The following is a 22,973-nucleotide window of genomic DNA, read 5'->3' as shown; positions in this document are numbered from 1 at the left end:
CTAAATGAGTGACAACCAAACTATGACTGCACAGTGGAGTGGGAATCAACTTATACTGTGTGAGTTTTATGTGGTTCCATGCCCTCTTTGGAGGAGAAACTTCCAGGACTGCTGCGACTGTGCTGTGTCTGCTGTGTTGGCATAGTATTTCTTTCCCATTTATAAACATTTGTTAACATTTTGTTGATAATTAGTTCATTATTTATAAAGTGTTTATAAAGCTGTGAATAGGACGTTATTGTAAAGTGTTACCGAAAACTCCCGCACACTATCCACATTTGCAGCATGTAATAGCCACGTATAAGGTGGACAGTGAGCACTGTGTGTGGGAGCTTTCTTGACACAGGGGTTTCCCTCCGACGCACCCGGCCAAAGGTTTTCAAGAATTCCACAGAAAAGAGCATGTACTCTAACACACATTTTAGATATATACTGTATATATTACATTGCACTTACAGTAGCTGACACTTTTATCCAAAGCGATTTACTGTTATTTTAAGTACATGGTATTGGTTACAGTCCCTGGAGCAGTGTGGGGATAGGTGCCTTGCCCAAAAGGCACTTCAGCCATGGACTATGGTAAGGAGTGGAGGGGAGGGGATGGGATCTGAACCAGCAACCCTCTGATCTAAAGCCCATCTGCTTTACCACTAGGCTACAGCTTCCCATGAATAATATTGAATATTAAAATTATTTTTCCCTTCATAGCGCCAGTTTGGGAGCATGTTGAAAACAGACTACCAATAAGTAATGCCGTGAGACTGGAGTGCCTCAACTTCCCTTTTTCGCCACCCACAACAACTAAAAGAGAACCTGCGTTAAGAGGACTTGAGGATCCCAGGGGTGGGTAACCTTTTTCATTCGAGGGGCCACTTCAAATTCCTCCAAAGGCCGTAAAAGTCCTCCGAGGGCCGTACTATGAACACAAACCAGGATTTCCCCCTGCACTTCAGGCCTCCATTTAAGGCGGACACCTTTAAAATAGACCCCACCTTCTCTAGGTCCCCTCAACATAACTTAATTGTATTGCAAATGTAATATCTAAGATTCCTTTACAAAATATGTCATATTTCATGTGACCCTGCTTAACATTATAATATGATATCGGGGGCTGCATAAAAGCCAGAAATGGCCATTCAGACATAGGTTCCCCACCCCTGTGTGGTCCTTTCATTCCACTTTTTTTAAAGTTAGGCCTATGTGTAACCGAGGTGTTCCTGCACAGTCCATCTAGCCTGATTATCATCGCCGTTCAAATCTCTTCGAGACTTGGTCTGACCAAGAGCATAACAATTAACATTTCCCAAACGGCATGGTTTGCTTATTGTTGTTTGCTCCCCGACAAAGTGAAAGGAGTTCCCGTATTTTCGGGAACTCAGAAAGTACTTGCATTGCTCTTGACCTGACTAGTTGCAACGCTGAAAGTGTCACTAGGAGAGCTACAGTCCGTCCCCCTCGGAGCCGCAAACTCGTCACCTCCTAGTCAACACATCGGTTTGGGTATGGGAGCCACAGCACAATACCGCTGAGCTAAAGGACCAGCGTGATATGCCCAATGCTACCGATGCTGTATGAGGCTTCGGGAGAGGTTGACTAACGTTCCAGGCCACACTCTGCTAGTTGTAGAGTAGAGTAGAGTAGAGTAGAGTAGAGTACTTTTATTGATCCCGAAGGAAATTAAGGTGTCTGTCAGCTTACATAAATACACAAATCCAAACGTACACAAAGAACTTATACACATAAATGCACATTACAGTAAAAGTATATCGCCTCACACACTCTCTCTCCCTCCCTCCCTCCCTCCTTCCCTCTCCCCCTCTCTCACACACACACACATATCCTCTCTCTCTCTCTCTCTAACCCCCCCTCCCCACACACACACACATTGTCACACACACACACACACACACACACACACACACACACACACACACACACACACACACACACACCACACACACACACACACACACACACACACACACACACACACACACACACACACACACACACAAGGTTCTTGTAGGGCATCATGTTGCATACATATACACAAAAAGTCAAGATAAAAGTGTTCAGTACACATAAAAGAGCCAAAATAGTTCTAATGATTGTGCATTGTAGAAGTCCCTCAGTTAAAAAATAAAAGTAGTAAAAAATAAAAATACGGCAGTTCACAGTAGCTTTTTCAGTGGTTGAGATAGTCCAGTAAGAATAAATTGCAGAATTAAATAGTTCACAGATGCTATCCCAGGGGATAGGTGAGGTAGCTGAGGTGGGGTGTAGTGAGTTTATTGTCCTGTGTTGAGCAGTCCCTTAAAGTGTCCAAGGTAGTGCAGGCGCTTGCTCCATGGGGGTGGGGGTGGGGGGGTGCGTGGGTGTTGGGTGAAGTGTAGCTGTTCAGTAGAGATAAAAAAAATCGGGAGGGGGTGGGGATGGTTTGGGCTGTCCAGTCACCAATGACAATCTCTTTCATTGTGTCTTTCTGTGTGGTGTTGAAGAGCTGGATGGCCCTAGGAACAAATGACTTCCGTAGTCTGTCTGTACGGCAGGGTAAGGCCCGGAGTCTGTAGCTGAACACGCTCCTCTGGTTGGCCAGAAGCGGGTGCAGGGGGTGTCTGTCATTTTCCAGTATGGAGTCCAGTCTGCTCAGTGTCCTGTTTTCGGCTGTTGTAGTGAGGTCCTCCAATTCCATGCCCACCACAGACCTAGCTTTCCTCACCAGCCTGTCAAGGCGCCCCGCGTCCCTCTTCCTAATACTACCTCCCCAACAGGCGATAGCATAGGTAAGGACACTTGCCATGACAGACTGGTAAAACATCAGCAGGAGCCTGTTGCAGACGTTGAAGGATCTGAGCTTCCTTAGGAAGTAAAGCCTGCTCTGTCCTTTCTTGTACAGAGCATCTGAATTAGCAGCCCAGTCCAGTTTGTTGTCCAGGTGTACACCTAGGTACTTGTAGGTGTCAACTGTCTCCACTGTCTCTCCCTCAATAGAGACAGGCACCAGTGGCGGGGAGGTCCTTCTGAAGTCAACCACCATCTCCTTTGTTTTGGTGGCATTCAGCTGTAGCTGATTATCCTGGCACCATCTGACGAAGTTCTCCACCTCCGTTACACTCACCCCCCTAAACCTCACTCCCATCCTGGGTGAACGGCACCGGTCTAATCGAGGTGTTCCCTCACAGTCGGTCCCCCTTAGGGCCGCAAACTCGCCACCCTCTAGTCCAGGGGTGGGGAACCTTTTTCATTCGAGGGGCCACTTCAAATTCATCCGGGGGCCGTGAAAGTCCTCCAAGGGCCGTACTATGAACACAAACCAGGATTTCCCTGTGCACTTTATGCCTATATCGAAGGAGGCCATCTTTAAAACAAACCCCACCCTCTAGGCCCCCTGAATATAACGTAATTATATTGTAAATGTATTTTCTAATATTCCATACAAAATATGTCATGTTTCATGTGAAGCTGCATAACATCAAAATTACATCGGGGGCCGGATAAAAAGGCCTCAAGGGCCGCAAACCCACCGCTGTTCTAGTCAATGCATCGGTTCGGGTATGGGAGTCAGAGTACGACACCGCTGAACTAAAGGACCAGTCCGATAGCTCAGCTTTACCGAGACTGTATGAGGTTTTCAGGAGGGAGGTTTACTCACGTTCCACACACCACACTCTACTAGTTGGCCTCCGTTACAGTGCACCACACATTTCACATTGCAAGTTTGTTGTTGTCATTGCGTTCAAGGCGGATTCTCACTTGGTTACTTTGTCCCTGTTGTGACTAGTGGCATGGGGGTTAAAGGCAGGGCCGCTGACAGCTTTGACTGGGACATACCCCTCTCAAAGGAGCCCCCACCCAATATATCCAAAGTAATGAAGATCCAATCCCCCCCCCTTTCCACGGGACAATTTGGCCCACCCACTGTCGGCTTCCCCGTATAAAGGGTCCCCTCTCAATTGTTGGCCTTCAATGGGGCTCCTCCAGTTAAAGGATCTCTCTCCTTCATTTCACCTTCAATGGTTCTTCTCCACATGGGCATGTTCAGACATGCTTAACGGGCATGTTCAAACGGGGTCAGCCCTATGTTCCCCACGGCCCATTGGTCACACAGCCCATTGGTCCCACAGCTTATCCTTGCTGCTTCATGATCCCACATTTTTAAGAAAGTATTCATATATACTCCCTATATTCCACAACTCCATGTTCCCACATTTCCGAGTAAACTAAGAGAACATGCCTTTCTCCCCGCCATGGGACATAGGGCCTACATTTGAATTCATTCTTAGAAATGTGGGAACATGGGCCAGCAGGTACAAGCTGTGGGACCAATGGGCTGTGGGACCAATGGGCCATAAAATCAATGTTAAAAGTCTTAGTGATGTGGGACCAATGGGCTGTGGGAACATAGACACCCCCCCAGAATGCATCAAACTGGTTAAGTGCGCATGCTCGCTGCTTAGCAAAAGCAGCACTGTTTCGTCACATATGAGCCTAATATAATTTGCACCATGGAAGCAAAGGCTTGTTCGTGACTAGGCAGTGGGCATGCACACTTTTGCCAGTTTGATGCATTCTGGTTAGAATGCACTGCTTTGTCACGAACGAGCCTAATTCATGAAGCATTGCACCATTATCATGCACCATGAAGGAAGCACCCATCATATTTTTTTAGTGCCCAGTTCACTTAGTTTGTAGGCTACATGTGGCCATGCATTGTGTGTGTCACCAAACGTTTTGCTTTTAAACAAGCTGTGCGTTTATGCATCAACAACCACCATGCATTATTTAGTGTAGCGAATAGGCCTAACGATGTGTGGCCTTCCCAAAATTAGGCTATTGCTGCAGCGTAGTTCTGCAAAGCACAGCAGACAATTATTCATAACTACTGCAACAAGTGTCTTGTAAAAGCTGGTAAAAGCTCAGGTGTACCCTCACAATGTGTGACTGGGTTATTCTAAAACAGTATGCAAATACCACCTTTTGACTAGCATCCTGAGGTTTTGCCTATTGGCAGATATTACAATCGACTTATTTTTCCTTATTCATATGCTCAAATGCACAATATCCTTTTCCATATGCTTTCTCGACAAGATTTTTGGGGTGGTGCAGGTTATCATAGTGCAGCTCACTGACAATTGTTGAGTCAATGCAGTTTGGTAAGAGGTGTCTGGTGTAGACACTCGCTATGGGAAAGACTTGACGTCAAGGGCGGACTCTCATGTGAGAATTGAGGAATGTGGCCGACTCCTCCCTCGTGGCCTCTCGCCGGAAAGGGGGCTGGCCCTAGTGGGTGACTGATAGCTCTTCAACCAACGAACGCAGATGAATACGGGACTTTGGCTTTTCACTGGCCAATGATTCCTTTCTATGTTTGGGCATGGTTTCAGAAAAAGCTATAAAGGCGGCGACAAGCCTGCGCTCTGGTGCCTGACGCCAAGGGTTAGGGGTGTGCAGGGACTGCTCAAAAGATTGCTTTAAACCTGAGTACATATTGTATGTACTTTTTGTTTTAGTTTTGTTTATCAAGCTGTATTTTTAATTTCCTTTTAAGTTTCCCCCCGCATTTAGTGCAACCCAACAGAGATCCAGGAAGGTGAGTCTTGAAACTTCAATTACTCTACCAAAGTTTTGTTTATTTAATAGGTTTATTTAATACATGTTTGATGATCAGTCTGCTGATTTGATTGATATTATTGAAAATATAGGCTTCTTGCGTACTGAAATGTTAGTGGTTTGTTTTCAACTCATCTGGCGACCAGGCCGCGGTGTAATATTTCAAGCAAAGTTGGCCGCCTAAATCTCGCTGCCAACTAATGTAGGCCTAGGCTATTGATTACAGTTGTTGTACAGTGTATAATGTCTATTCGCTCTTCTCAACGATGTTGTATAGTAGTTTATTAGCGCATTTTCTCGAACTTGAGTCAGCCGATTGAAGCGAAGGGCAACGCGAGGAAAGGGACATGCCCAGACATGACACCGCTCACCAACCAGGCGGTCGCTGTTCCTATGACGCAGTAGCAAACTTTGCCTGTCTGTGCGCTCTGCAGGCCATTTTGACGTTGCTAGTTTGAAAACTGCTGATTTGATTGTTTAAAAAAGTTTCAAACTCACGCCTGGGTAGATGTACAGTTGAGGACACAAACGTGTCAGCCAGCTTAGTTTGGACATGCCCCGACATGTTTATGTTGCGCCGGGGTTGCGCCCCGGTCCATTGCACAGCGTGCATGTCCAAATAAACTGAAGTTGATCCGCATTTGGTTAGCTAATCCGTGGTGGCCATATGATTTTGTATAGAACCCCTGGTCTGTTTTGTCTGTATATTATATGGTTGGAGTGAGGTGTTTCGTGACAACGCCAATCAGCAGTTCTAAAAGACCAACAGAAGTCAGGTGCACACAATTTTAAGACAGTTTTTTTTAACCAGTCGTTCACAGTTGAGTAATATTATTTCCATTAGACAAGTTCAGAGAGGGCACCAGTGTTGCCTGTCAATTCAAACATTCTGCTTCAATTCCATATTATGGTAAACAAAAAACATTATTCCATCTTGCCTTTCACAGATGATTGACACATTGCCAGGACCAACACTGCCATTTGCTGTTCAGCTCAAGAACTTTGTTGACCAGGAGGGTCGATTCCAGCCCAAACTAAGTGGCCTGAGACTCATCGAGACAGCCCAGGACAATGGGCTCAGGATGACGGTCAAACTGAGGGAGTATGAAGTGAGAGACCTTCTCTCCTTGACCCGTTTCTTTGGATTCAGTTCGGAAACATTCTCTCTCGCTGTCAGCCTGCTGGATAGATTCCTTGCAGTGATGAAGGTAAGAATGATCTCCAATAGTTATCAGAAGCCTTTTATCATTCATTGTTGATTATTATATTGTGTGATCAAATTCAACATGCACATTACTTTGTAGTAGACAAATGCTTTGGTCATTTCATACACATTAAGTAGAGTTGGGAAGTTACTTTATCGATCCCTGCAGGGAAATTAACTAGGGTGTAAAACAGTTAACACATCATGTACCGGTACATAATGAACAATTGTAAGTTTCGCATACAGACAATAGACGTTGAACTAAATCAAAGTCGAGGGGTTACAGAAATAAGTCCTCCTAATATTGCTGCTGATGTTTCTTTCTCCCCGACAGATCCAGCCCAAACACCTGACCTGCGTGGGCCTGTGCTGCTTCTACATTGCCATCAAGTCCTCGGAGGAGGAGAAGAACGTCCCTCTGGCCAACGACCTGATCCGCATCAGCCAGAACCGCTTCACGGTGTCGGACATGATGCGCATGGAGAAGATCGTCCTGGAGAAGCTGTGCTGGAAGGTGAAGGCCCCCACCGCGCTCCACTTCCTGCGGCTCTTCCACGCCCGCATCCAGCAGCAGGTCACAGGAGACAGGTGAGAGTGTGTTTCCGTCCGTCCAAAGGTGTATATTTGGCTTTGAAAGTGTTGGAGACATTATGGTAAATTGTCTGGGTCAACTATTCATTCCATTATTTTTTTTGGAAAAGGTGGTGGGGATAAGCTAGGTTAATCTCAAAAGTAGTATGGACATGTCCCCACCATCCACACCTAAAATTACACCCATGCGGTCTGTCTGTGTGTCCATCCATGTGTCCAGGGCTCCAAATTATTATTTTTCCATCATCAGCCAAAATGACTACTAGAAGATGCTAATGTTGCCAGTCAAACACAGTCACTAATGGGTCAAAGTGGCTGGCTAGTTTGTTTTCTTCGCTACCAGCCAAACTGGAATTTCACCAGCGTTTGGCTGGTGTGAATTTAGAGCCCTGCTGCGTGTGTCTGTCCATGACCCACTTACACCTGTTTGAGACACTGCTACCATGTAGGCGATTAGGGGGCCCTTGGTGAGAGGTTGTTTTTGTTTAGTTTTTTCCTTCCTCTGAGATTATCTCACCAGTCTTCACTCTGTTGTATAACCTGGGCAGGTTATCTGCCTGTACAATAAATGACAGACTAGACAGAGTGTTGACCCACTTACACCTGCTTAAGTAACCACTGTGACTGTTATGGCAACATTTATTTTCAAATGATCACAATAAATTGTTTTTTGAATGCATGACTAACATCCTTGTGCTCTAAGTCTATAACCAGGTCACTCTTAATTATGGGACCATTCAAGAAATCTAATGTATAGAATGCTGTGGTACATTATGATAAGACTTATTCGGAATAAGATGACCACTTAATCGACTGCTGTATGTTAACTTCTGGAGTGCTTAATTGTCTAGAACAAGTTCTTCTGGTAAGCTAAAACAAAAATTAAGGACTGTTTTTTTTTTGTCTTCTGTTTCTTCAGCAAAAACGTCCTCAACCTCGACAGACTTGAGTCACAGCTGAAAGCATGCCATTGCTGCTTCGCCTTCTCCAAAGTTAAGGTAAGTTGCAAGTCTCCTTTCTGTACAGCTCAAGCTCCTGAAGGATCATGGTGCATTGGTGCGATAAACAGCGTTTTATGTCCGTCAATGTCTGTCAATTTCTGTGGTGTAATCTCCACTTGAATAGCCTTAGTGATCAATTCATTTTTAGGGATGTTTTAATTTTTCAGATTTGAGGGAATTTGAGTCATTGTTGACACTCTGGTGTGTCAAGTTGTGCTTGTTGTGCATCTCTAACCATGGCCCTTCAGAAACAGATTTCTGTATTTGAGGTGTAATATACTGGTGCCATAAACTGCATGTATTATTTGTCCCCGCAGCCATCTCTGTTGGCGTTGGCCGTGCTGGCCCTTGAGGTCCAGGAAGAGTACGAGTACAGCAGTGCCGAAGGCCTTCTGGAGGCCCTGCAGGACATCCAGAAGCACCTTGGTGTAAGTACAGCACTACTCGACACTACACTGCTATTAGCAGGGCTGATGGTATTCAGGCTGCATGCCTGATTTCCGGCTTGACAGTTTGTAAAAATAAAAACATTGATAAAAATTAGCCATTATGTTATTCTTATCTCAGAAAGTGTTACAGGTTCAGGGGTTTCTTCTACTATCAGGCTTGAATAATGGTCATACACAGGCTATTAAATGTTTGAATAATGTGTCAAAATAGGCCTACGTTACGTCACTATGCAGTATCTTGTCGTCGTCATTAGAGCAGGGGGAAAACTTCAGGCTCAGGATTTTTTCACCATCACCCCTGTATTAGCCTATTGTAGTGGCTTGGTGTAAGTACAGCACTGCTCGACACGACACTGCAAGTACAGTACAGCACTCTTTCACCATTAGCCAATGCAATGGCTTGGTGTGAATATAGCACTGCACTCTTACCACCGTTGGCTAATACAATGGCCCGGTGTGAGTACAGAACCAGACGGAACCCTTTATTGCATTGGCTTGGTTGCATTACCCTTTTAACAGACTCCAATGTGCTTTTGCATTCTGGCCTTCTCCAGTCAAAACCAAAGCTCTACAACATTACCTAAGGAGTCAAAACTCTACCAACATTACCTAATGCAGAGCCTCCCAAACTCTCTTGTAGGGCTCCCCCTTTGGTGAGGCAAGAATATTTTTGTGACGACCTCACCACTGTCATATTCCAAACATTGTCCGCCCATTAATATTTGGTCATTTTAAGTTTTAAAGTCATTGGAAAAGTAATTGGACAGATATTTGACATATTAATCAAATTGTCTCCTGTTAACCTGTGGTTCCCCCTCTCCCTGTTTGTATGCAAAATTCCTTATTGATTCCCGTGTTGGGAACCTGCTTTTACACATAGGGTGCGTTCCAATATGCAACCTTGTGTCCTCCACTTGTGCTTGTGGCTTCGCCCCGCCTCCTGGCTCCTCCTCCGTGGAGAAACAATGAAGTTTCCCAGCTGCCAGCCTAGCCACAACAACTTTTGGGGGACTGTTTTTCATTCACTATCCCAATTGCAAATGAAAAAATAACTTGACAATTGAGCTTTTGCAAGATATTGAAATATAATGTTGTTGTCAGTGATGTCATCATGACATATTACTTCCTGGTACGAGGCCACAAGCACAAGCGGAGGAAGCAAGGTTGCATATTGGAACGCACATATAGCCACAGCTCTGCTTACACTCTTAGTACAAAATGGCGCCAAACACTTGGCCTGTGATGACAGCTGGGAGGCAAGAGAGGCCTTGTCTTTCATGTTGCGTAACCTGTACTTTCGCCACAAGGCTGACTGTGGGGAAAAAGACTTCAGTTAATCAGTAATGCTTGCGTTGACCTAGTTGCTTCACATTGCTTGTCACTCTCTGAGGAAATTCCCCAACACGCTGTCGCTTGTCTGTTCAGCTGTTTGGGGTTTACATAAGTTAATGTGATGTCTGTATGTGTACAGTTGTGGCCTGGATCAGAGAGTTGTCAGTTTGAATCCCACCTTCAACCTCCCCTACGCCTCCATATCTGAACCCTGTACCTTTAAGCAACACACTTAACCCCACATTGCTCCAGGGACTGAAACTAGCACCCTGTATAAGTTGCAATCGATGAACGTGTAAGCTGAGTGTAATGAAGTGTTTTTGCGTTCATTTCCAGGTCAAAGATGGTGACTTGCTGTGCGTGAGGGAGCTGGTATCAAAGTGCCTCATCGAGTACTCGTCGAGGCGGTGCTCGAGACCCAACGGCCAAAAGCTCCGCTGGATCATCTCCGGCAGAACGGCCAGGACGCTGAAGCACAGCTACTACAAGATCACCCACATGCCAACCATCCCCGAGTCCGCCTGTTGAGATGCGATGGTGTTGAGCAACTGACATGCCAAGCACTGAGCCAGCTTTTTTTTTTCTTAAACTTTTTTGTTTGTTTGGTAACATTGTAAACGTGGCTCTTGTGTTGTCTGCTTGCCCAGCACCATCTCTTACACGCCCCTTTCACTAAGTGCCTCTCCAGGAGCTGCTGTAACTGTCCCAGCATCTGATAAAGTCGCTACACACGACCAATCATGGCTGGGGCTGTTACATAGGGTGCAGCTGTTGGAGTTGACTCACTGAGAGGGTTGTAACCTATAGGAAAGTTTTTCTGTTTGTTTTCCCCCCTGGCTTTATCGCTTTTTTTTTCGCTCTCTCTTTCTAGTGTTCTTTATTTATTTTAGATCTGCACTGACTGGTGATAATCTAGTTTAGAGTGGGTTGGAAGGCAACGCTCCCTTAGCTGGAGTGTTGGCCGCACTAATGTACAGTATGTTCTCTCCTGAATCTGCGCTCTGCGATTGGCGCCGGTTTTTGTTTTAAAGCAATTAAAAAGTATGGAACCGCCTAGGTCCTCAGTCCACCATGTGGAAGAGGAGGGAGAAGGGTTTTGTGAACATCGTTGAAACATCAGGGAACCAAGAAATCAGGCCCAAAACCCTTAACTTCCACCCTAGGCTGCTGAACTGTCTTAATGCACACTCCTACCCAAGGTGAATTTAAAATGGAAAAAAACTTACGTGAAGGTTTTTTTTTTTTTTTTGGCCTAGCCATCTGAGTGAAGTTGGCTATGATGCATGTTTTGTAACTTTTTTTTTTCTTTTTTTTATTTCTTTTTAACGTGTTGGATCACATACTAAGTTAGCTACAGGTACTAACAGCGCGTGTGAAATTCAATATGATTTGAGAATGTATGGATGGACAACTTACAACCAATAAAGTAGTTGGCTGAAGGAAGACTTAACCAATCTGAGTTCTGTTTTCCAATGAATAATGGTTTTTTGAAAGGAAATGGCATGTTTTTGACTGTCAGTTTCATTCAGTGATCGCTGGAAAAGCCTGCAAACAAATCATTTAGAAGCTTGTTTCAACTGTACCTTTCAATAAAAGTTTTATTGAAAAGCAGCAATCTTTATCAAGCCTATTTATTACAAATCTTAAAAAAAAAAATAAAAAAAAACGGAACACACTTGTGGCTCAATAAAAATGTGTTTTCCAAGTCAACATGACCATTAGAATCTTTTATGATCTGAAGCTTTTGTAGTCACACCAGTGACCTCTACCAACAAACGATCCTTGAAGATTTGTTGAAAGTCCTTTGTCAATTCCTGTGATGTGCTCCAAAGGCAACATGGATAACACCAGTCTCCATTTCATTGTCAGTTTTGAAGGTTGGAGAAGTCGGGTCCTCCGCCCGCAAAGTTTCCAGATATTTCTGCACCACTGAAGTCAAACCCAGGATTCTGTAGAGCAATGAAATCAATACTAATGTTTTAATGCTATATTGTCCATACTTTCTGGAATACTTCAGAAGTGCAATGAAAATACTGGAAGGTAGGCCTACACTGTTGTGCTGGATGATGTGAACAGGATATGTATAGAATCTCTACATGGACTTAATATTGGATGAGTTTTGTTTTTTTAACACATTAGTTCATGCCTCCAGAGGGCATAGCTTATTGTAGAAAAGGGAATGAATTAGGTGAATTACGGTATGACAAGTGTCTAACCTCTCTCTGGAACCGCTCCAGCGTCAGCTTTCTCTGCATCTGGTCCTGGACCCACGCGTCGGCGCAATACTGGCCTTCTAGAAGCGACGTCCAGCAGTTTCCAGCTTCTCGATTCGTCTTCATCAGCACGATTCGGATCAGACACCGGTCCTCTGTAATGAACGAGGTAATGATTTCCACACATAGCAGGCGAAAGGTGGTGTAATGTAAAGAGTGTTCACAAATACACTTTCGTGCTACTCGTTGAAAATGTTTTAGCAGTGAACTGGCTGTGCGTATTACCACAGCCCTTATATCTATTACACAGAATGGCTAGTTATTCAAAAGGGGTGACCATCAAAATATTGTTCACGTACCCAACGTCCACATTGCTTCATCTTCCACAGTAGTGCTGAATAATTTACCCTATGAAAAAAAGTTAGACATAAAGAAAACACACCAAAGTAACCGACATACAACGAGTTGTTGACATGCAATGAAGACAATCTGGCTGATCAATTAAGCTAGCCAGTTAGCCTATTTGGAATGTCATCCTACCTTGAAAACCTCCTGTCCTTTGACGCGCAGTTCTACCTGTTTACTACCGAGAGAACATTTCACTTCTTTAGCAGTCGTCCCGTTGGGAACATCAACTTCTACAAAAACCTCTTCCATCGTTTGGTACCATGATCCCCATGGTGTTTTGCAGGGAACAGCACCACTTTTCTCTTCAAAGTGTGCTGACATGTTTCTCGCTGTACGCAGAGGTTTTCCACCGCTCTAAAATAGTCTAAACGTTGTATTGAAACAACACCGTGATGTATTTACAGTCTACTTGCTCTCAATCAAACATTTCAGCAAAATTGAATAACTCTTTCACATCCCTCAACACACTCATCATGACCAGTGTGATTGACTATTCCTTCACTACTCTCACGAATGCACTGATTAACCATACATCTATGTACTGCCGCCTAGTGGTGTGGCGAGTACAGGTCATTACAGCAGGTCAAAACTCTTGCCCTTGAGCCCTGTGACATCTGCTGTTGCACTGAGTTAATTTCCCCTTCTGACACCAAGATGTGTTAAGTTGTAAATGGTAGCCTACAGATGGACTGTCATGTTTTTTTTTTTGTTTTGTTTTTTTAAACCAGGGCTGAATATGGATGTATTCTTGCATACCATCCCAATGTGATATTTTAAGTGTCTTCCAGACGTACAAAGTTGCCTCAACAGTGAACGGATTTCCCTTTAATCTCTTAAATAGATTAGTGCACTTTTTGAGACTTGTCTCCTGGCGTTAGCGTACGTTGAACAAGTCAGTTCTACAGACCACCACACACTGCATGTCACTGCAAGTCAATGGAATACATTTTAAGGAAGGCCACCTTTTGATGAGAACCTTCACGTGTTTGGGCTGAAGCCTAAATATTGAGCTGAAATCGCCACCATCCTCAGCAAGAATGTTTGGCTTTGTAATCTTACTGGCGCTGTCCAGGTAGGAAATGATACTTGTTTTCTGCAACATACACTTAGACTCAGTTATAGTTCTATAGTCAGCAGACTTATTTCATTGCAAATGTCTTGTCAGGGTCTAAGCTTTATTGTCAAAACCATATAGGTCTTAGGTCAAACACTGGATTTGAAACTGTAGGCCTGTTCATGTCTGTTTCTATCACCAATATCCTCCCAGCTATCTTTAAGCTACAAGCCTTCATCACAACATTTACTTAGCCAGTGGCCTCTTCTTCTCATGAAATGTATTTTTATTATTTTCTAGTTTTGGTGGCGTAATTAACTCGAAGATCGATGCAGACAACATCACACGTATTTTGGATAGATTACTAGATGGATATGACAACCGACTTCGACCAGGATCTGGAGGTAAAGTGTCTAAAGCATCTATCTATTCTGTCAGTGTAAGACAAATGAAGGAATGTATGACTGAAAACTATATTATTCTTCCTGAAATGTGGAACTGTATCTTTTAGTTTCGTGTCATTTCAAAGCAGACAGTGACAGACACTACATATCTTGTTTAAGAAGTTAGAAAGGAATTACAGGGATGGGCAACTTTCATGATAAGGACGCCCACATTTTTTCAGCGCCACCATCAGAGGGTTACATGACCACCGATCTGAATGTAAACTCGCAGAATTTGAGAGACATATAGCAAAAATTGACAATATTGTTTGGACGGAATAGGGATGTTTTGTATCAGCCAACTGTATAATTACAACGGATTGATTCAATAGTAAATCTTGTCATTAAAAATAATAATAATAATGTTTTAGCTATAGGTCACCTGCGGCCCTCAAGTTGCCCATCCCTGACCTATTAGGGTGAATTCAGATAAATTGGGCCACTTTTTCCATTCACTAATATGCAAAAAAAGTGGCCCCATTTCCCTGAATTCACTCTAATAAATACATGTTCTCAAAGGTCACGATTCCGCTCATACAACTGCCTTCTAAATACCACTGTACCTTTCCCCCTTGTTTTCAGTGGATGTCACCGAAGTTAAAACAGACATATTTGTCACAAGCTTCGGTCCCGTGTCAGACATGGAAATGGTAAGAGACTCTTTTCCGCCCACTGCACTGACCTGACTTGGTGATTTGTCAGAGGAGCTGAGCGCAGAGAGAAGCTTTTATTCCGTGTTCGCATAACTCTTAAATTATCCATTAGCCTCCACATACAAAGCATTATGGTTTTATAGTCAGAGTGGGACGGTAGCACAAGGGAAGCCCTCTCTCTCGCTCTCTCTCTCCCTCCCTCGCGCACGCTCTTGCTCTCTCTCTCTCTCTGCGGGCCTATTTTTATCTCACAAAGCCTAAATCTGGCTCGCTTCGCAGTCTTCATGTGTTTGTGCCTGGTCTGTTGTACTGATATGGTGTTCTGAAAGACCTGGGTTAAAGGATGAGGCTATGAAAAAATATGTTACCTGTTATGGAAAGCGTAACAAGTTTTTGAGTACCGGTAGCTCACCATCCCTCAGTGGGTCAGCCTCAGCTACTGTGGGTGGTTTTTAATATTGAGCGAAAGTCCTGTGTATTTACTGGCCATCAGCTAATCAATACAAGATTATTTTTTTTGGCCCTGCCGTAGCTCAAGCGGTAGGGCACTGCACTGCTTCACCGGCGACTCTGGTTCGACTCCGGCCCGGGTCCTTTGCCCAGGACCCTTCCCAGTCTCTCTCTCTCTCCATTTGCTTCCTGTTAATCTCACTGTCCTGTCACGATTAAAGGCCCAAATGGCCCCAAAAACGATCTTAAAAAAACAAAAACATTCTGATTGTGTTTGGTATTGTCTGATTACGTATTTGGCCCAGGGGCCAGCGTTCCCACCAGGCATATTGAGACCATGACAACATAAGATAAGATACAATAACATTTCAAATGCAAATTGTTCCACACAGTAAGTCTCATAGGAAGTCTGAGTGGGCCCAGCACACAGTGTAACAACACATTACAAGGGGACCAGTTGGGAAATCTTCCACTTGTCCATATTATATATATACAGCAGAATACATGTGCCTTTACATCTGAACTACCATGTCCAGCATAATGGGAATGCATGATTAAAAGAAAAATGGCTTAAAATGTTTTAATTATGGTAGTTTGGCACAAAACATGAAGTGCATCCATGCATAATTGTAGGCCATTTTTGAATACTGTACATGCACAGTAGAGTTTGACCCATGATGTACTGTAGTCCCACATTTACTGTAGATGTTGGCCCTCTGTGTGAATTTGAATGTGACATACCTGAAATGCATTAATCATTCTATTACTGTCTTCAATAACTTGTCTCTGCTTATTATTATTTCCATTGTAAAACATTTAGTCACCATCAGCTTGTTTATTTGAAGCTGTGCAATATTAGTAAAATGTGTCTCTTTATATATCTGTAGTTCTGATGTTCAGCAGTAAACCTCATATGCAGGGCCGCATTAAGATGGGCTGGGGCCCCTAGGCTACAGGTTGTTGTGGGGCCCCCGGAAGGCAAATTTCACCACAAATGTACACAGACAGTGTCATAATTACGAGCTAGGAATTAAGGATAACATGTCTACCAACTCTGCCCAACACGACACATTATTTTTTTCAATATTGGACCCTGTCACATTTCCGCAATTTTTTTCACTTTTGGCCAATCAGAGGTCCCCTGGCAGGTGGGGCCCCTAGACCGCAGCCATATCTAGCCTGTGTATTAATGCGGCCCTGCTCATATGCTTCATCAGCATTTCCCTTGCCTTCAAACCCCTTTCAGGAGTACACAATGGACATGTTCTTCCGGCAAATGTGGGTGGACGAGCGTCTGAAGTTCGAAGGCCCCATTGAGATCCTGCGACTCAACAACATGATGGTGGACAAGATCTGGACGCCGGACACCTTCTTCAGAAACTCCAAGAGGTCCATCGCCCATAATATGACCACGCCCAACAAGATGTTCCGCATTATGCAGAACGGAACAGTCTTCTACACCATGAGGTACACATGCAGACTATCCGAAAAGCAAGAAAAGGTTGCACCATGCATAAACTTTTTTTTAAATCACAGACACGTTTCGGCATTCTATACACTGAGGAAAGAAAGAAAGAAAGAAAGAAAGAAAGAAAGAAAGAAAGAAAGAAAGAAAGAAAGAAAGAAAGCCCAAATGGGAAACTCCAACTCCCATTGTCATTGTGACACAGCAATCCACAGCACACAAGTGTTTATGCCTCACCCGTGCAAGGGGGCAGCCCCCAATGACGCCCGAAAGGGAGCAGTGCGGTGGCACGGTAGCATGCTCAGGTTACCTCAATCGTGGAGAAGGATCAGGGAAAGCACTGGTTAGTTGAAACCATGTAGTGTCATACCACTAGTATTGTGATTTTATTTGTAAGACTACTTCTACACCTACTTTATACAACTCCGCTGGTAGTTCTAGTTAGGCTGTCCATAGCCCTTCTGAATTAGGACTACCAACTGCTACCCAAATAATGTTGCAGTTCTTGTAACCGTGAATTAGAAAGTGGGTACACCTTAAAGCAGAGGTGTCAAACTCAAATTGACCGAGGGCCAAAATCAAAATCTGGAACAAAGTCGCAGGCCAAACTCAATATTTAAATATTCAATATTAAAAAAGAACTAAAATTGTCCATACACCCACTTAATCCTCATATTTCAAATAATTTTTACAAACAGATTCTCCTTCCCATCATAGTTCAAATGTGCCTGCACATAGTCTATTGCATATGAATTCATAAGTGCAGAGCTACATGTTATTACATAGTTGTTACACCATTTATTCCAAGGTACTTAATGTAATGAGGTGGATACAGTATGTACACGATGACAGTGCAATACCGTGGCTCCTTATAATTCAGTGTTACTGAAAACTAAAACTCTGCCACCAACCACCTCATAATCAGCTGATCGTAAGACACATTCACAGGTCTGCACAGTACATAAACAGAGTTTGACATTTGCATCAGGGGAGGCAGAAATATAATAGGAATAATAATAATTTATTCAAATGGCCTGATTATCATCGACTTTCAAATCTCTTCGAGACTTGGTCTGACCAAGAGCATAACAATTAACATTTCCCAAACGGCATGATCGACCTGCCTCCCTTGGTTTGCTAATGTTTGTATGCTTCCCGGCAAAGTGGGAGCAGTTCCCAATTTTTCGGGAGCTCAGAAACAATACTGTATTGCTCTTGGCCTGACTAGATGCAAGGCTGAAAGTGTTACGTCAAGGGCACGGCCTGGCTAGTATTCCATTGCCCCCTCCTCAAATTACGCTCATGCTACAGTAACTGTAGACCAGCTACTCAGTGAAGTCACTTGTGTTGGAAGGAAACTGTGGCAGTGTTGTTTTTTCACGTCTACTTTTACTTTCGACTGTCTTCTCTTCTTTGGAGACAGTGCATTTGTCTGTATTGTTCTCCGTCTAATGGTCGTACCTGTTTTGTAATCACAGACTGACGATAAGTGCAGAGTGTCCCATGCTGCTACATGACTTCCCCTTGGATGGACACGCCTGTCCTTTATACTTCGGAAGCTGTAAGTACATACCCAGTTAGCTTAGTATAATAGTTTATTTTTTATAAATATATTTGGGGGGGGGGGCAACTTTATTTAGACAGGACAGTGAAGAGTGGGACAGGAAATGAGTGGGAGAGAGAGACGGGGGAGGATCGGGAAATGACCCAGGTCGGGAATCGAACCCCGGTCGACCGTGTAGCAGTCCAGTGTTCAGCCGACTAAGCCACGGCTGGCCCATGTAATAGTTTATTTAAAATGATTGTATCTCAGAGACAACGTTTGTTGATTTTACCTCATCTGACATGTTTTGATGGCTACGTCCATCTTCTACAGAGGGGTGACATCAACAGGTGTTCCTTGCGTGAGAGTTTAGTAAGATGATGACTTGTTTGTGGTCTCCACTGTGGCTCAAATGCCTAAGGTGTTGTGCTGTTTTTCCAGCAACCCTGGTTCGATTCCAGCCCAAGGTCATTATTTCCAAACAATACCCCATCTCTCTCTCCCAATCATTTCCTGTCCACCTCTTGAGCTGTTCTGTCATAATAAAGGCAAAATGCTACAAACATGCTTTAAGAAAGTTGACTTTTTGCAATTGTTTTCCTTTGAAAAAAACATCCAGATGCCTACACCAACAAGGAGATAGTCTACACCTGGAGGAAAGGGCTTGAGAATTCGGTAGACCTGCCTCCTGAATCCAACAGCCTGCTCCAGTATGACATGGTTGGACAGGCCCTCTTCACCGAAATATACAAGATCCATACAGGTAATGATGACAAACACTGACCCGCTCACTCGAATGTGCATGTTTTCAGCTATCATATATCCTGTTGTCCATGTGGCTTTTCTGGGTGTTTCCATTACATGGGTCATGTTTTCAATGCTTTGCCATGTAGCTATTAAATCACATTACATTTTATCCAAAGCGACTTACAATCAAGGACGTAATCAGAGCAAACATCACTTGCAGATGCAAAGTGTAAAAACAAAAATTGCAGATGCCAAGAATTCTAATTCCTCTTTTATCAAGTCATTTGGAATATGGTGGTGCACCCATCATTTTTGCCGATTCCCTATGAATGGTGTATCAAACTAGCCAGGCCGTGCCCTCCAGGCCATCCTTGTGACGCAACACCATTAGCGTTGCTTCCAGTCAGGCCAAGAGCAATACAAAATCGTTTCTGAGCTCCTGAAAAATCGGGAACTCTTCCCACTTTGTCGGGAAGCATACAACCATTAGCAAACCAAGGGAGGCGGGTCGACCATGCCGTTTGGGGAATGTTGATTGTTGTGCTCTTGGTCAGACCAAGTCTCGAAGAGATTTGAAAGTCGATGATAATCAGTAGTATCAGTAGTATCAAACATGGTACAGGGGGCCCTGCCGTGGCGCTAACGGTAGGGCACTCGTCTACTACGCAGCTGACTGCGGTTTGATTCCGGCTAAGGTCCTTTGGCAACTCTCTCCCCGCTAATTACCTGCCGCTCTGCGCTGTCTCTGTCATATTAAAGGCAATAGTGCAGGAGAAACTTGCTCCTATTGAACACTGCCACCCTGAGAGTGCTGCTCTCCCCTTTTTTTCTCTCCCATCAGTTGAACGGGCCCACTTGGATGGTTTAATTTGTGCTGTCCATGTTAACCAAAAAAAGAAATGTAGGACTACTTTTCAGTGCAGACGGCATATCAGATCATACTGCATGCAGAGAGGACTATTTTGGACAGGCAAAAAAGTGGAATATCACACACACACACACACTCACACACACACACACACACACACACACACACACACACACACACACACACACACACACACACACACACACACACACACACACACACACACACACACACACACACACACACACACACACACAGGAGCGGACCCATCAGCTCTCTGGAGCATACAGGAAGTGTGAGCAGAACCACCAAAGAGAAGAGAAAACAGAGAGAGAGGATCGGAGGATGAAGAGAGAGAGAGAGAGAGAGAGAGAGAGAGAGAGAGAGAGAGAGAGAGAGAGATGGGGAGAGGGAGAGAGAGAGAGAGAGAGAGAGAGAGAGAGAGAGAGAGAGAGAGAGAGAGAGAGAGAGAGAGATGGGGGGGAGAGAGAGAGAGAGATGGGGGGAGAGAGAGAGAGAGAGAGAGAGAGAGAGAGAGAGAGAGAGAGAGAGAGAGAGAGAGAGAATAAAACAAAACACAGAGAGAGAGATGGGGGGAGAGAGAGAGAGCAGGGAGAAGAGAAGAGAAGAGAAGAGAAGAGAAGAGAAGAGAAGAGAAGAGAAGAGAAGAGAAGAGAAGAGAAAAGAGTGACGAGGGAAGGGGATCAGGCAGTCACCCAAAAGATCGGATTGTGGCCCAGTTAACATATCAAAGAAAGAAGGGGACTGAATATTGCTCACAGATATGGAGTGCTCCTCCGATTCTATTCTTTTTCTATATCCTTCTATTCTCTTTCCTCCCTCTGTTTTTCTTTTTAGTCTTTCTTTTCAAGTGCTTTCTCTTTTCCCCTTCACTTTTTTTTTGTTTTGTTCAGCTATTCTTCATTTTATCTGCTATGTTGTCTCTCGTAACTGACAGCCTTCAAGCCCCTTCATCTCATAAACTCAGTTGGCGATGCATACTTAAACAGGTAATAAACTGGTGTGAGCTCATCGTCTCCTGCACATTTGTGGCCGACTTTAAATGCAGAATGTTAAACAGCACCCACATCGTGACAAGTTCTCGCTCACGTGCTTTGTCTGCATCGATCGACAGCATCAAAGTTGACCGTGCCTATTCTCTCATGTGACCTGCTAATCATGTGACCTGCTAATCATGTGACCTGTGTCATGTGGCCAACCTGACTGTTTTAAAAAGTGGCATACATGTGGCCTGCTCTTCATACACCCTGAAGAAGGCCATAACGGCCGAAGCACGTAGGCATTGTAGCGGAATAAAAAGTAAAAATTGTAACCTTGAGTGCCTCAGAATTTGTCTACCTGCATACTTGTCTATGGGGCAGAGGTGTCAAAAGTAAAAGTAAAACACTGTTTCCTTCCAACACAAGTAACTTATCTGAGTAACCAGTAGACCTGTGTACTTGTCATACGATTAGCTAACTCTGCACTGGTTGGATGAAGTTTGCAGTGGGTCCTTGTTAGGTTTTCCGTGTTTTCCAGTAATAACACAGTCTATCTCTCTCATTAGGTACAATGGAGTAAATGATGTAATAGCTATGCAATGCCATGTGCTAGTGTTGTAATAATTACACCACAAAAGTACTTTTCCTTTTCCTTTTGACACCTCTGCCCTGGGGTGAAGCTCTAGTGCAGTGGTTCACAAACTGGAGGGTCGGGACCTCTAAGGGGGGGCAATAGGGATAAAGTGTGTAAAAAAAAACCCCTCTATTTTATGCATTTTACCCTTTTCTACCAAAGTTTGTAAAAAAAACCCTCCACTTAATGCGTTTTTGACCCTTTTCTTGCCATGTGTTCTGTGTCCAGGTCATTACTCTGTGCAGGTGGTGCACTTCCTGCTGCAGAGGAAGTTGGGCTACTACCTGATCCAGACGTATGTGCCCCTCATCATGGTGGTTGTGCTGTCCCAAGTCGGCTTCTGGATCAATAAAGAGTCGGTGCCGGCCCGCACTGTCGCTGGTAGGCTAATGCTAAAGCAAGATGTGCTTTAGCTCACTTTTCGGTGCTCTGTTGAACCCCTTAGCGCAGAGCCTATGTTGTAACCTTACTGTCACCAAAATTGTTATGACTGTCTTAATCTGTTACTTAAGGCTCTCTGTACTGTCATAGACATGTTGTTTTGATGTAGTTGAGTATTTTCAGCAAATAGTGAATAGGCCCGCCGGCGTCCCCATCTGCAGTAAGAGGCTACGACCCCGTCCACATTAATGAGGATACATATGACAACGTATAATGATGTATCCGTTTAGACCTCTTGTCCAAACTAATACAGCGTTTTCCTTAATGGCAGAACATTCTGTAAACAATATAAAAAATAGAAATGCACTCAGAGAGTGCAGACCTCCGTCAAGGAAGCTGCGAAGCTGCTTGATAGAACATTTGAATATGTCACACCCTATTTTCATTTTAAGTAAACAAGTTGAAGAACACACCTACCAGTTGAGCTGCTGAAATCATGTCTTGGACATCAAAATATCTATTTGAGTACAATTATGCCATCAGTCAAAGTATTTAACTGTTCAGTCTCATCCCTTGTGTTGTGTTTAGTCTTATCCAATATAAAAAGCATTTTATTGGCCCTGTCCCAATTTTTTGGGGATTTGTTGCAAGGGTGAAATTTTAAATGATCACATAATTACCTCAAAACAATAATTCTGCTTGACTTTAACAACTGATATGTTGTCTGTACATAATGCTCTACCTTATTAACATATTGAATGTTTTGAAAATGCCAGCATTTTGATTTTATTCACAAAATACAAAGTGTCCCAACTTTTTTGGAATCCGCTTTGTAGGTAATCAAAATCAAGTCATTTGGAATATGGTGGTGCACCCATCATTTTGGCCGATTCCCTATGAATGGTGTATCAAACTAGCCAGGCCGT

At 43.8% G+C, this 22,973-nt stretch overlaps 4 protein-coding genes across 4 annotated transcripts in view; 3 read left to right on the top strand and 1 right to left on the bottom strand.

The window, feature by feature from the left end:
• sfxn1 (sideroflexin 1) overlaps nt 1–22,973 on the top strand; it is a 192,315-nt gene that overhangs the window by 62,509 nt on the left and 106,833 nt on the right. The gene's annotated exons all lie outside the window — the stretch shown is intronic.
• ccng1 (cyclin G1) lies at nt 5,411–11,798 on the top strand. Its single transcript, XM_063189724.1, has 6 exons — nt 5,411–5,590; nt 6,558–6,818; nt 7,149–7,402; nt 8,325–8,403; nt 8,724–8,834; nt 10,524–11,798. Exons 2-6 carry the CDS (start codon nt 6,558–6,560, stop codon nt 10,713–10,715), a joined length of 897 nt encoding a protein of 298 aa, XP_063045794.1. The 5' UTR covers nt 5,411–5,590; the 3' UTR covers nt 10,716–11,798.
• On the bottom strand, nt 11,034–13,346 carry nudcd2 (NudC domain containing 2). The gene is made up of 4 exons (XM_063189725.1): nt 12,941–13,346; nt 12,760–12,808; nt 12,404–12,555; nt 11,034–12,136 (listed from the first exon to the last, which is right to left on the bottom strand). Exons 1-4 carry the CDS (start codon nt 13,127–13,129, stop codon nt 12,053–12,055), a joined length of 474 nt encoding a protein of 157 aa, XP_063045795.1. The 5' UTR covers nt 13,130–13,346; the 3' UTR covers nt 11,034–12,052.
• Nucleotides 14,162–22,973, top strand: part of gabra6a (gamma-aminobutyric acid type A receptor subunit alpha6a) — a 32,539-nt gene continuing 23,727 nt past the window's right edge. The window contains exons 1-6 of the mRNA XM_063189723.1: nt 14,162–14,266; nt 14,888–14,955; nt 16,655–16,875; nt 18,352–18,434; nt 19,036–19,179; nt 21,895–22,047. Coding sequence (XP_063045793.1) covers nt 14,947–14,955; nt 16,655–16,875; nt 18,352–18,434; nt 19,036–19,179; nt 21,895–22,047 — 610 coding nt within the window. The 5' untranslated portion in view covers nt 14,162–14,266; nt 14,888–14,946. The remainder of the gene's footprint in view (nt 14,267–14,887; nt 14,956–16,654; nt 16,876–18,351; nt 18,435–19,035; nt 19,180–21,894; nt 22,048–22,973) is intronic.

The sequence above is a fragment of the Engraulis encrasicolus genome, chromosome 23 (genome assembly GCF_034702125.1).
Source record: "Engraulis encrasicolus isolate BLACKSEA-1 chromosome 23, IST_EnEncr_1.0, whole genome shotgun sequence".
NCBI classification, from domain to species: Eukaryota; Metazoa; Chordata; class Actinopteri; order Clupeiformes; family Engraulidae; genus Engraulis; species Engraulis encrasicolus.
This window is presented reverse-complemented; position numbering and strand designations above follow the sequence as displayed.

What these genes read in the sequence shown, in the direction of transcription:
- ccng1 (XM_063189724.1), top strand. Translation starts at nt 6,558, where the DNA reads ATGATTGACACATTGCCAGGACCAACACTGCCATTTGCTGTTCAGCTC. An exon ending in GATTCCTTGCAGTGATGAAG is followed by an intron (nt 6,819 to 7,148) that starts GTAAGAATGATC and finishes TCTCCCCGACAG; the next exon opens with ATCCAGCCCAAACACCTGAC. An exon ending in TCGCCTTCTCCAAAGTTAAG is followed by an intron (nt 8,404 to 8,723) that starts GTAAGTTGCAAG and finishes TTGTCCCCGCAG; the next exon opens with CCATCTCTGTTGGCGTTGGC.
- nudcd2 (XM_063189725.1), bottom strand. Translation starts at nt 13,129, where the DNA reads ATGTCAGCACACTTTGAAGAGAAAAGTGGTGCTGTTCCCTGCAAAACA. An exon ending in AAGGACAGGAGGTTTTCAAG is followed by an intron (nt 12,809 to 12,940) that starts GTAGGATGACAT and finishes TTTTTTTCATAG; the next exon opens with GGTAAATTATTCAGCACTAC. An exon ending in TGAAGCAATGTGGACGTTGG is followed by an intron (nt 12,556 to 12,759) that starts GTACGTGAACAA and finishes CGTTCATTACAG; the next exon opens with AGGACCGGTGTCTGATCCGA.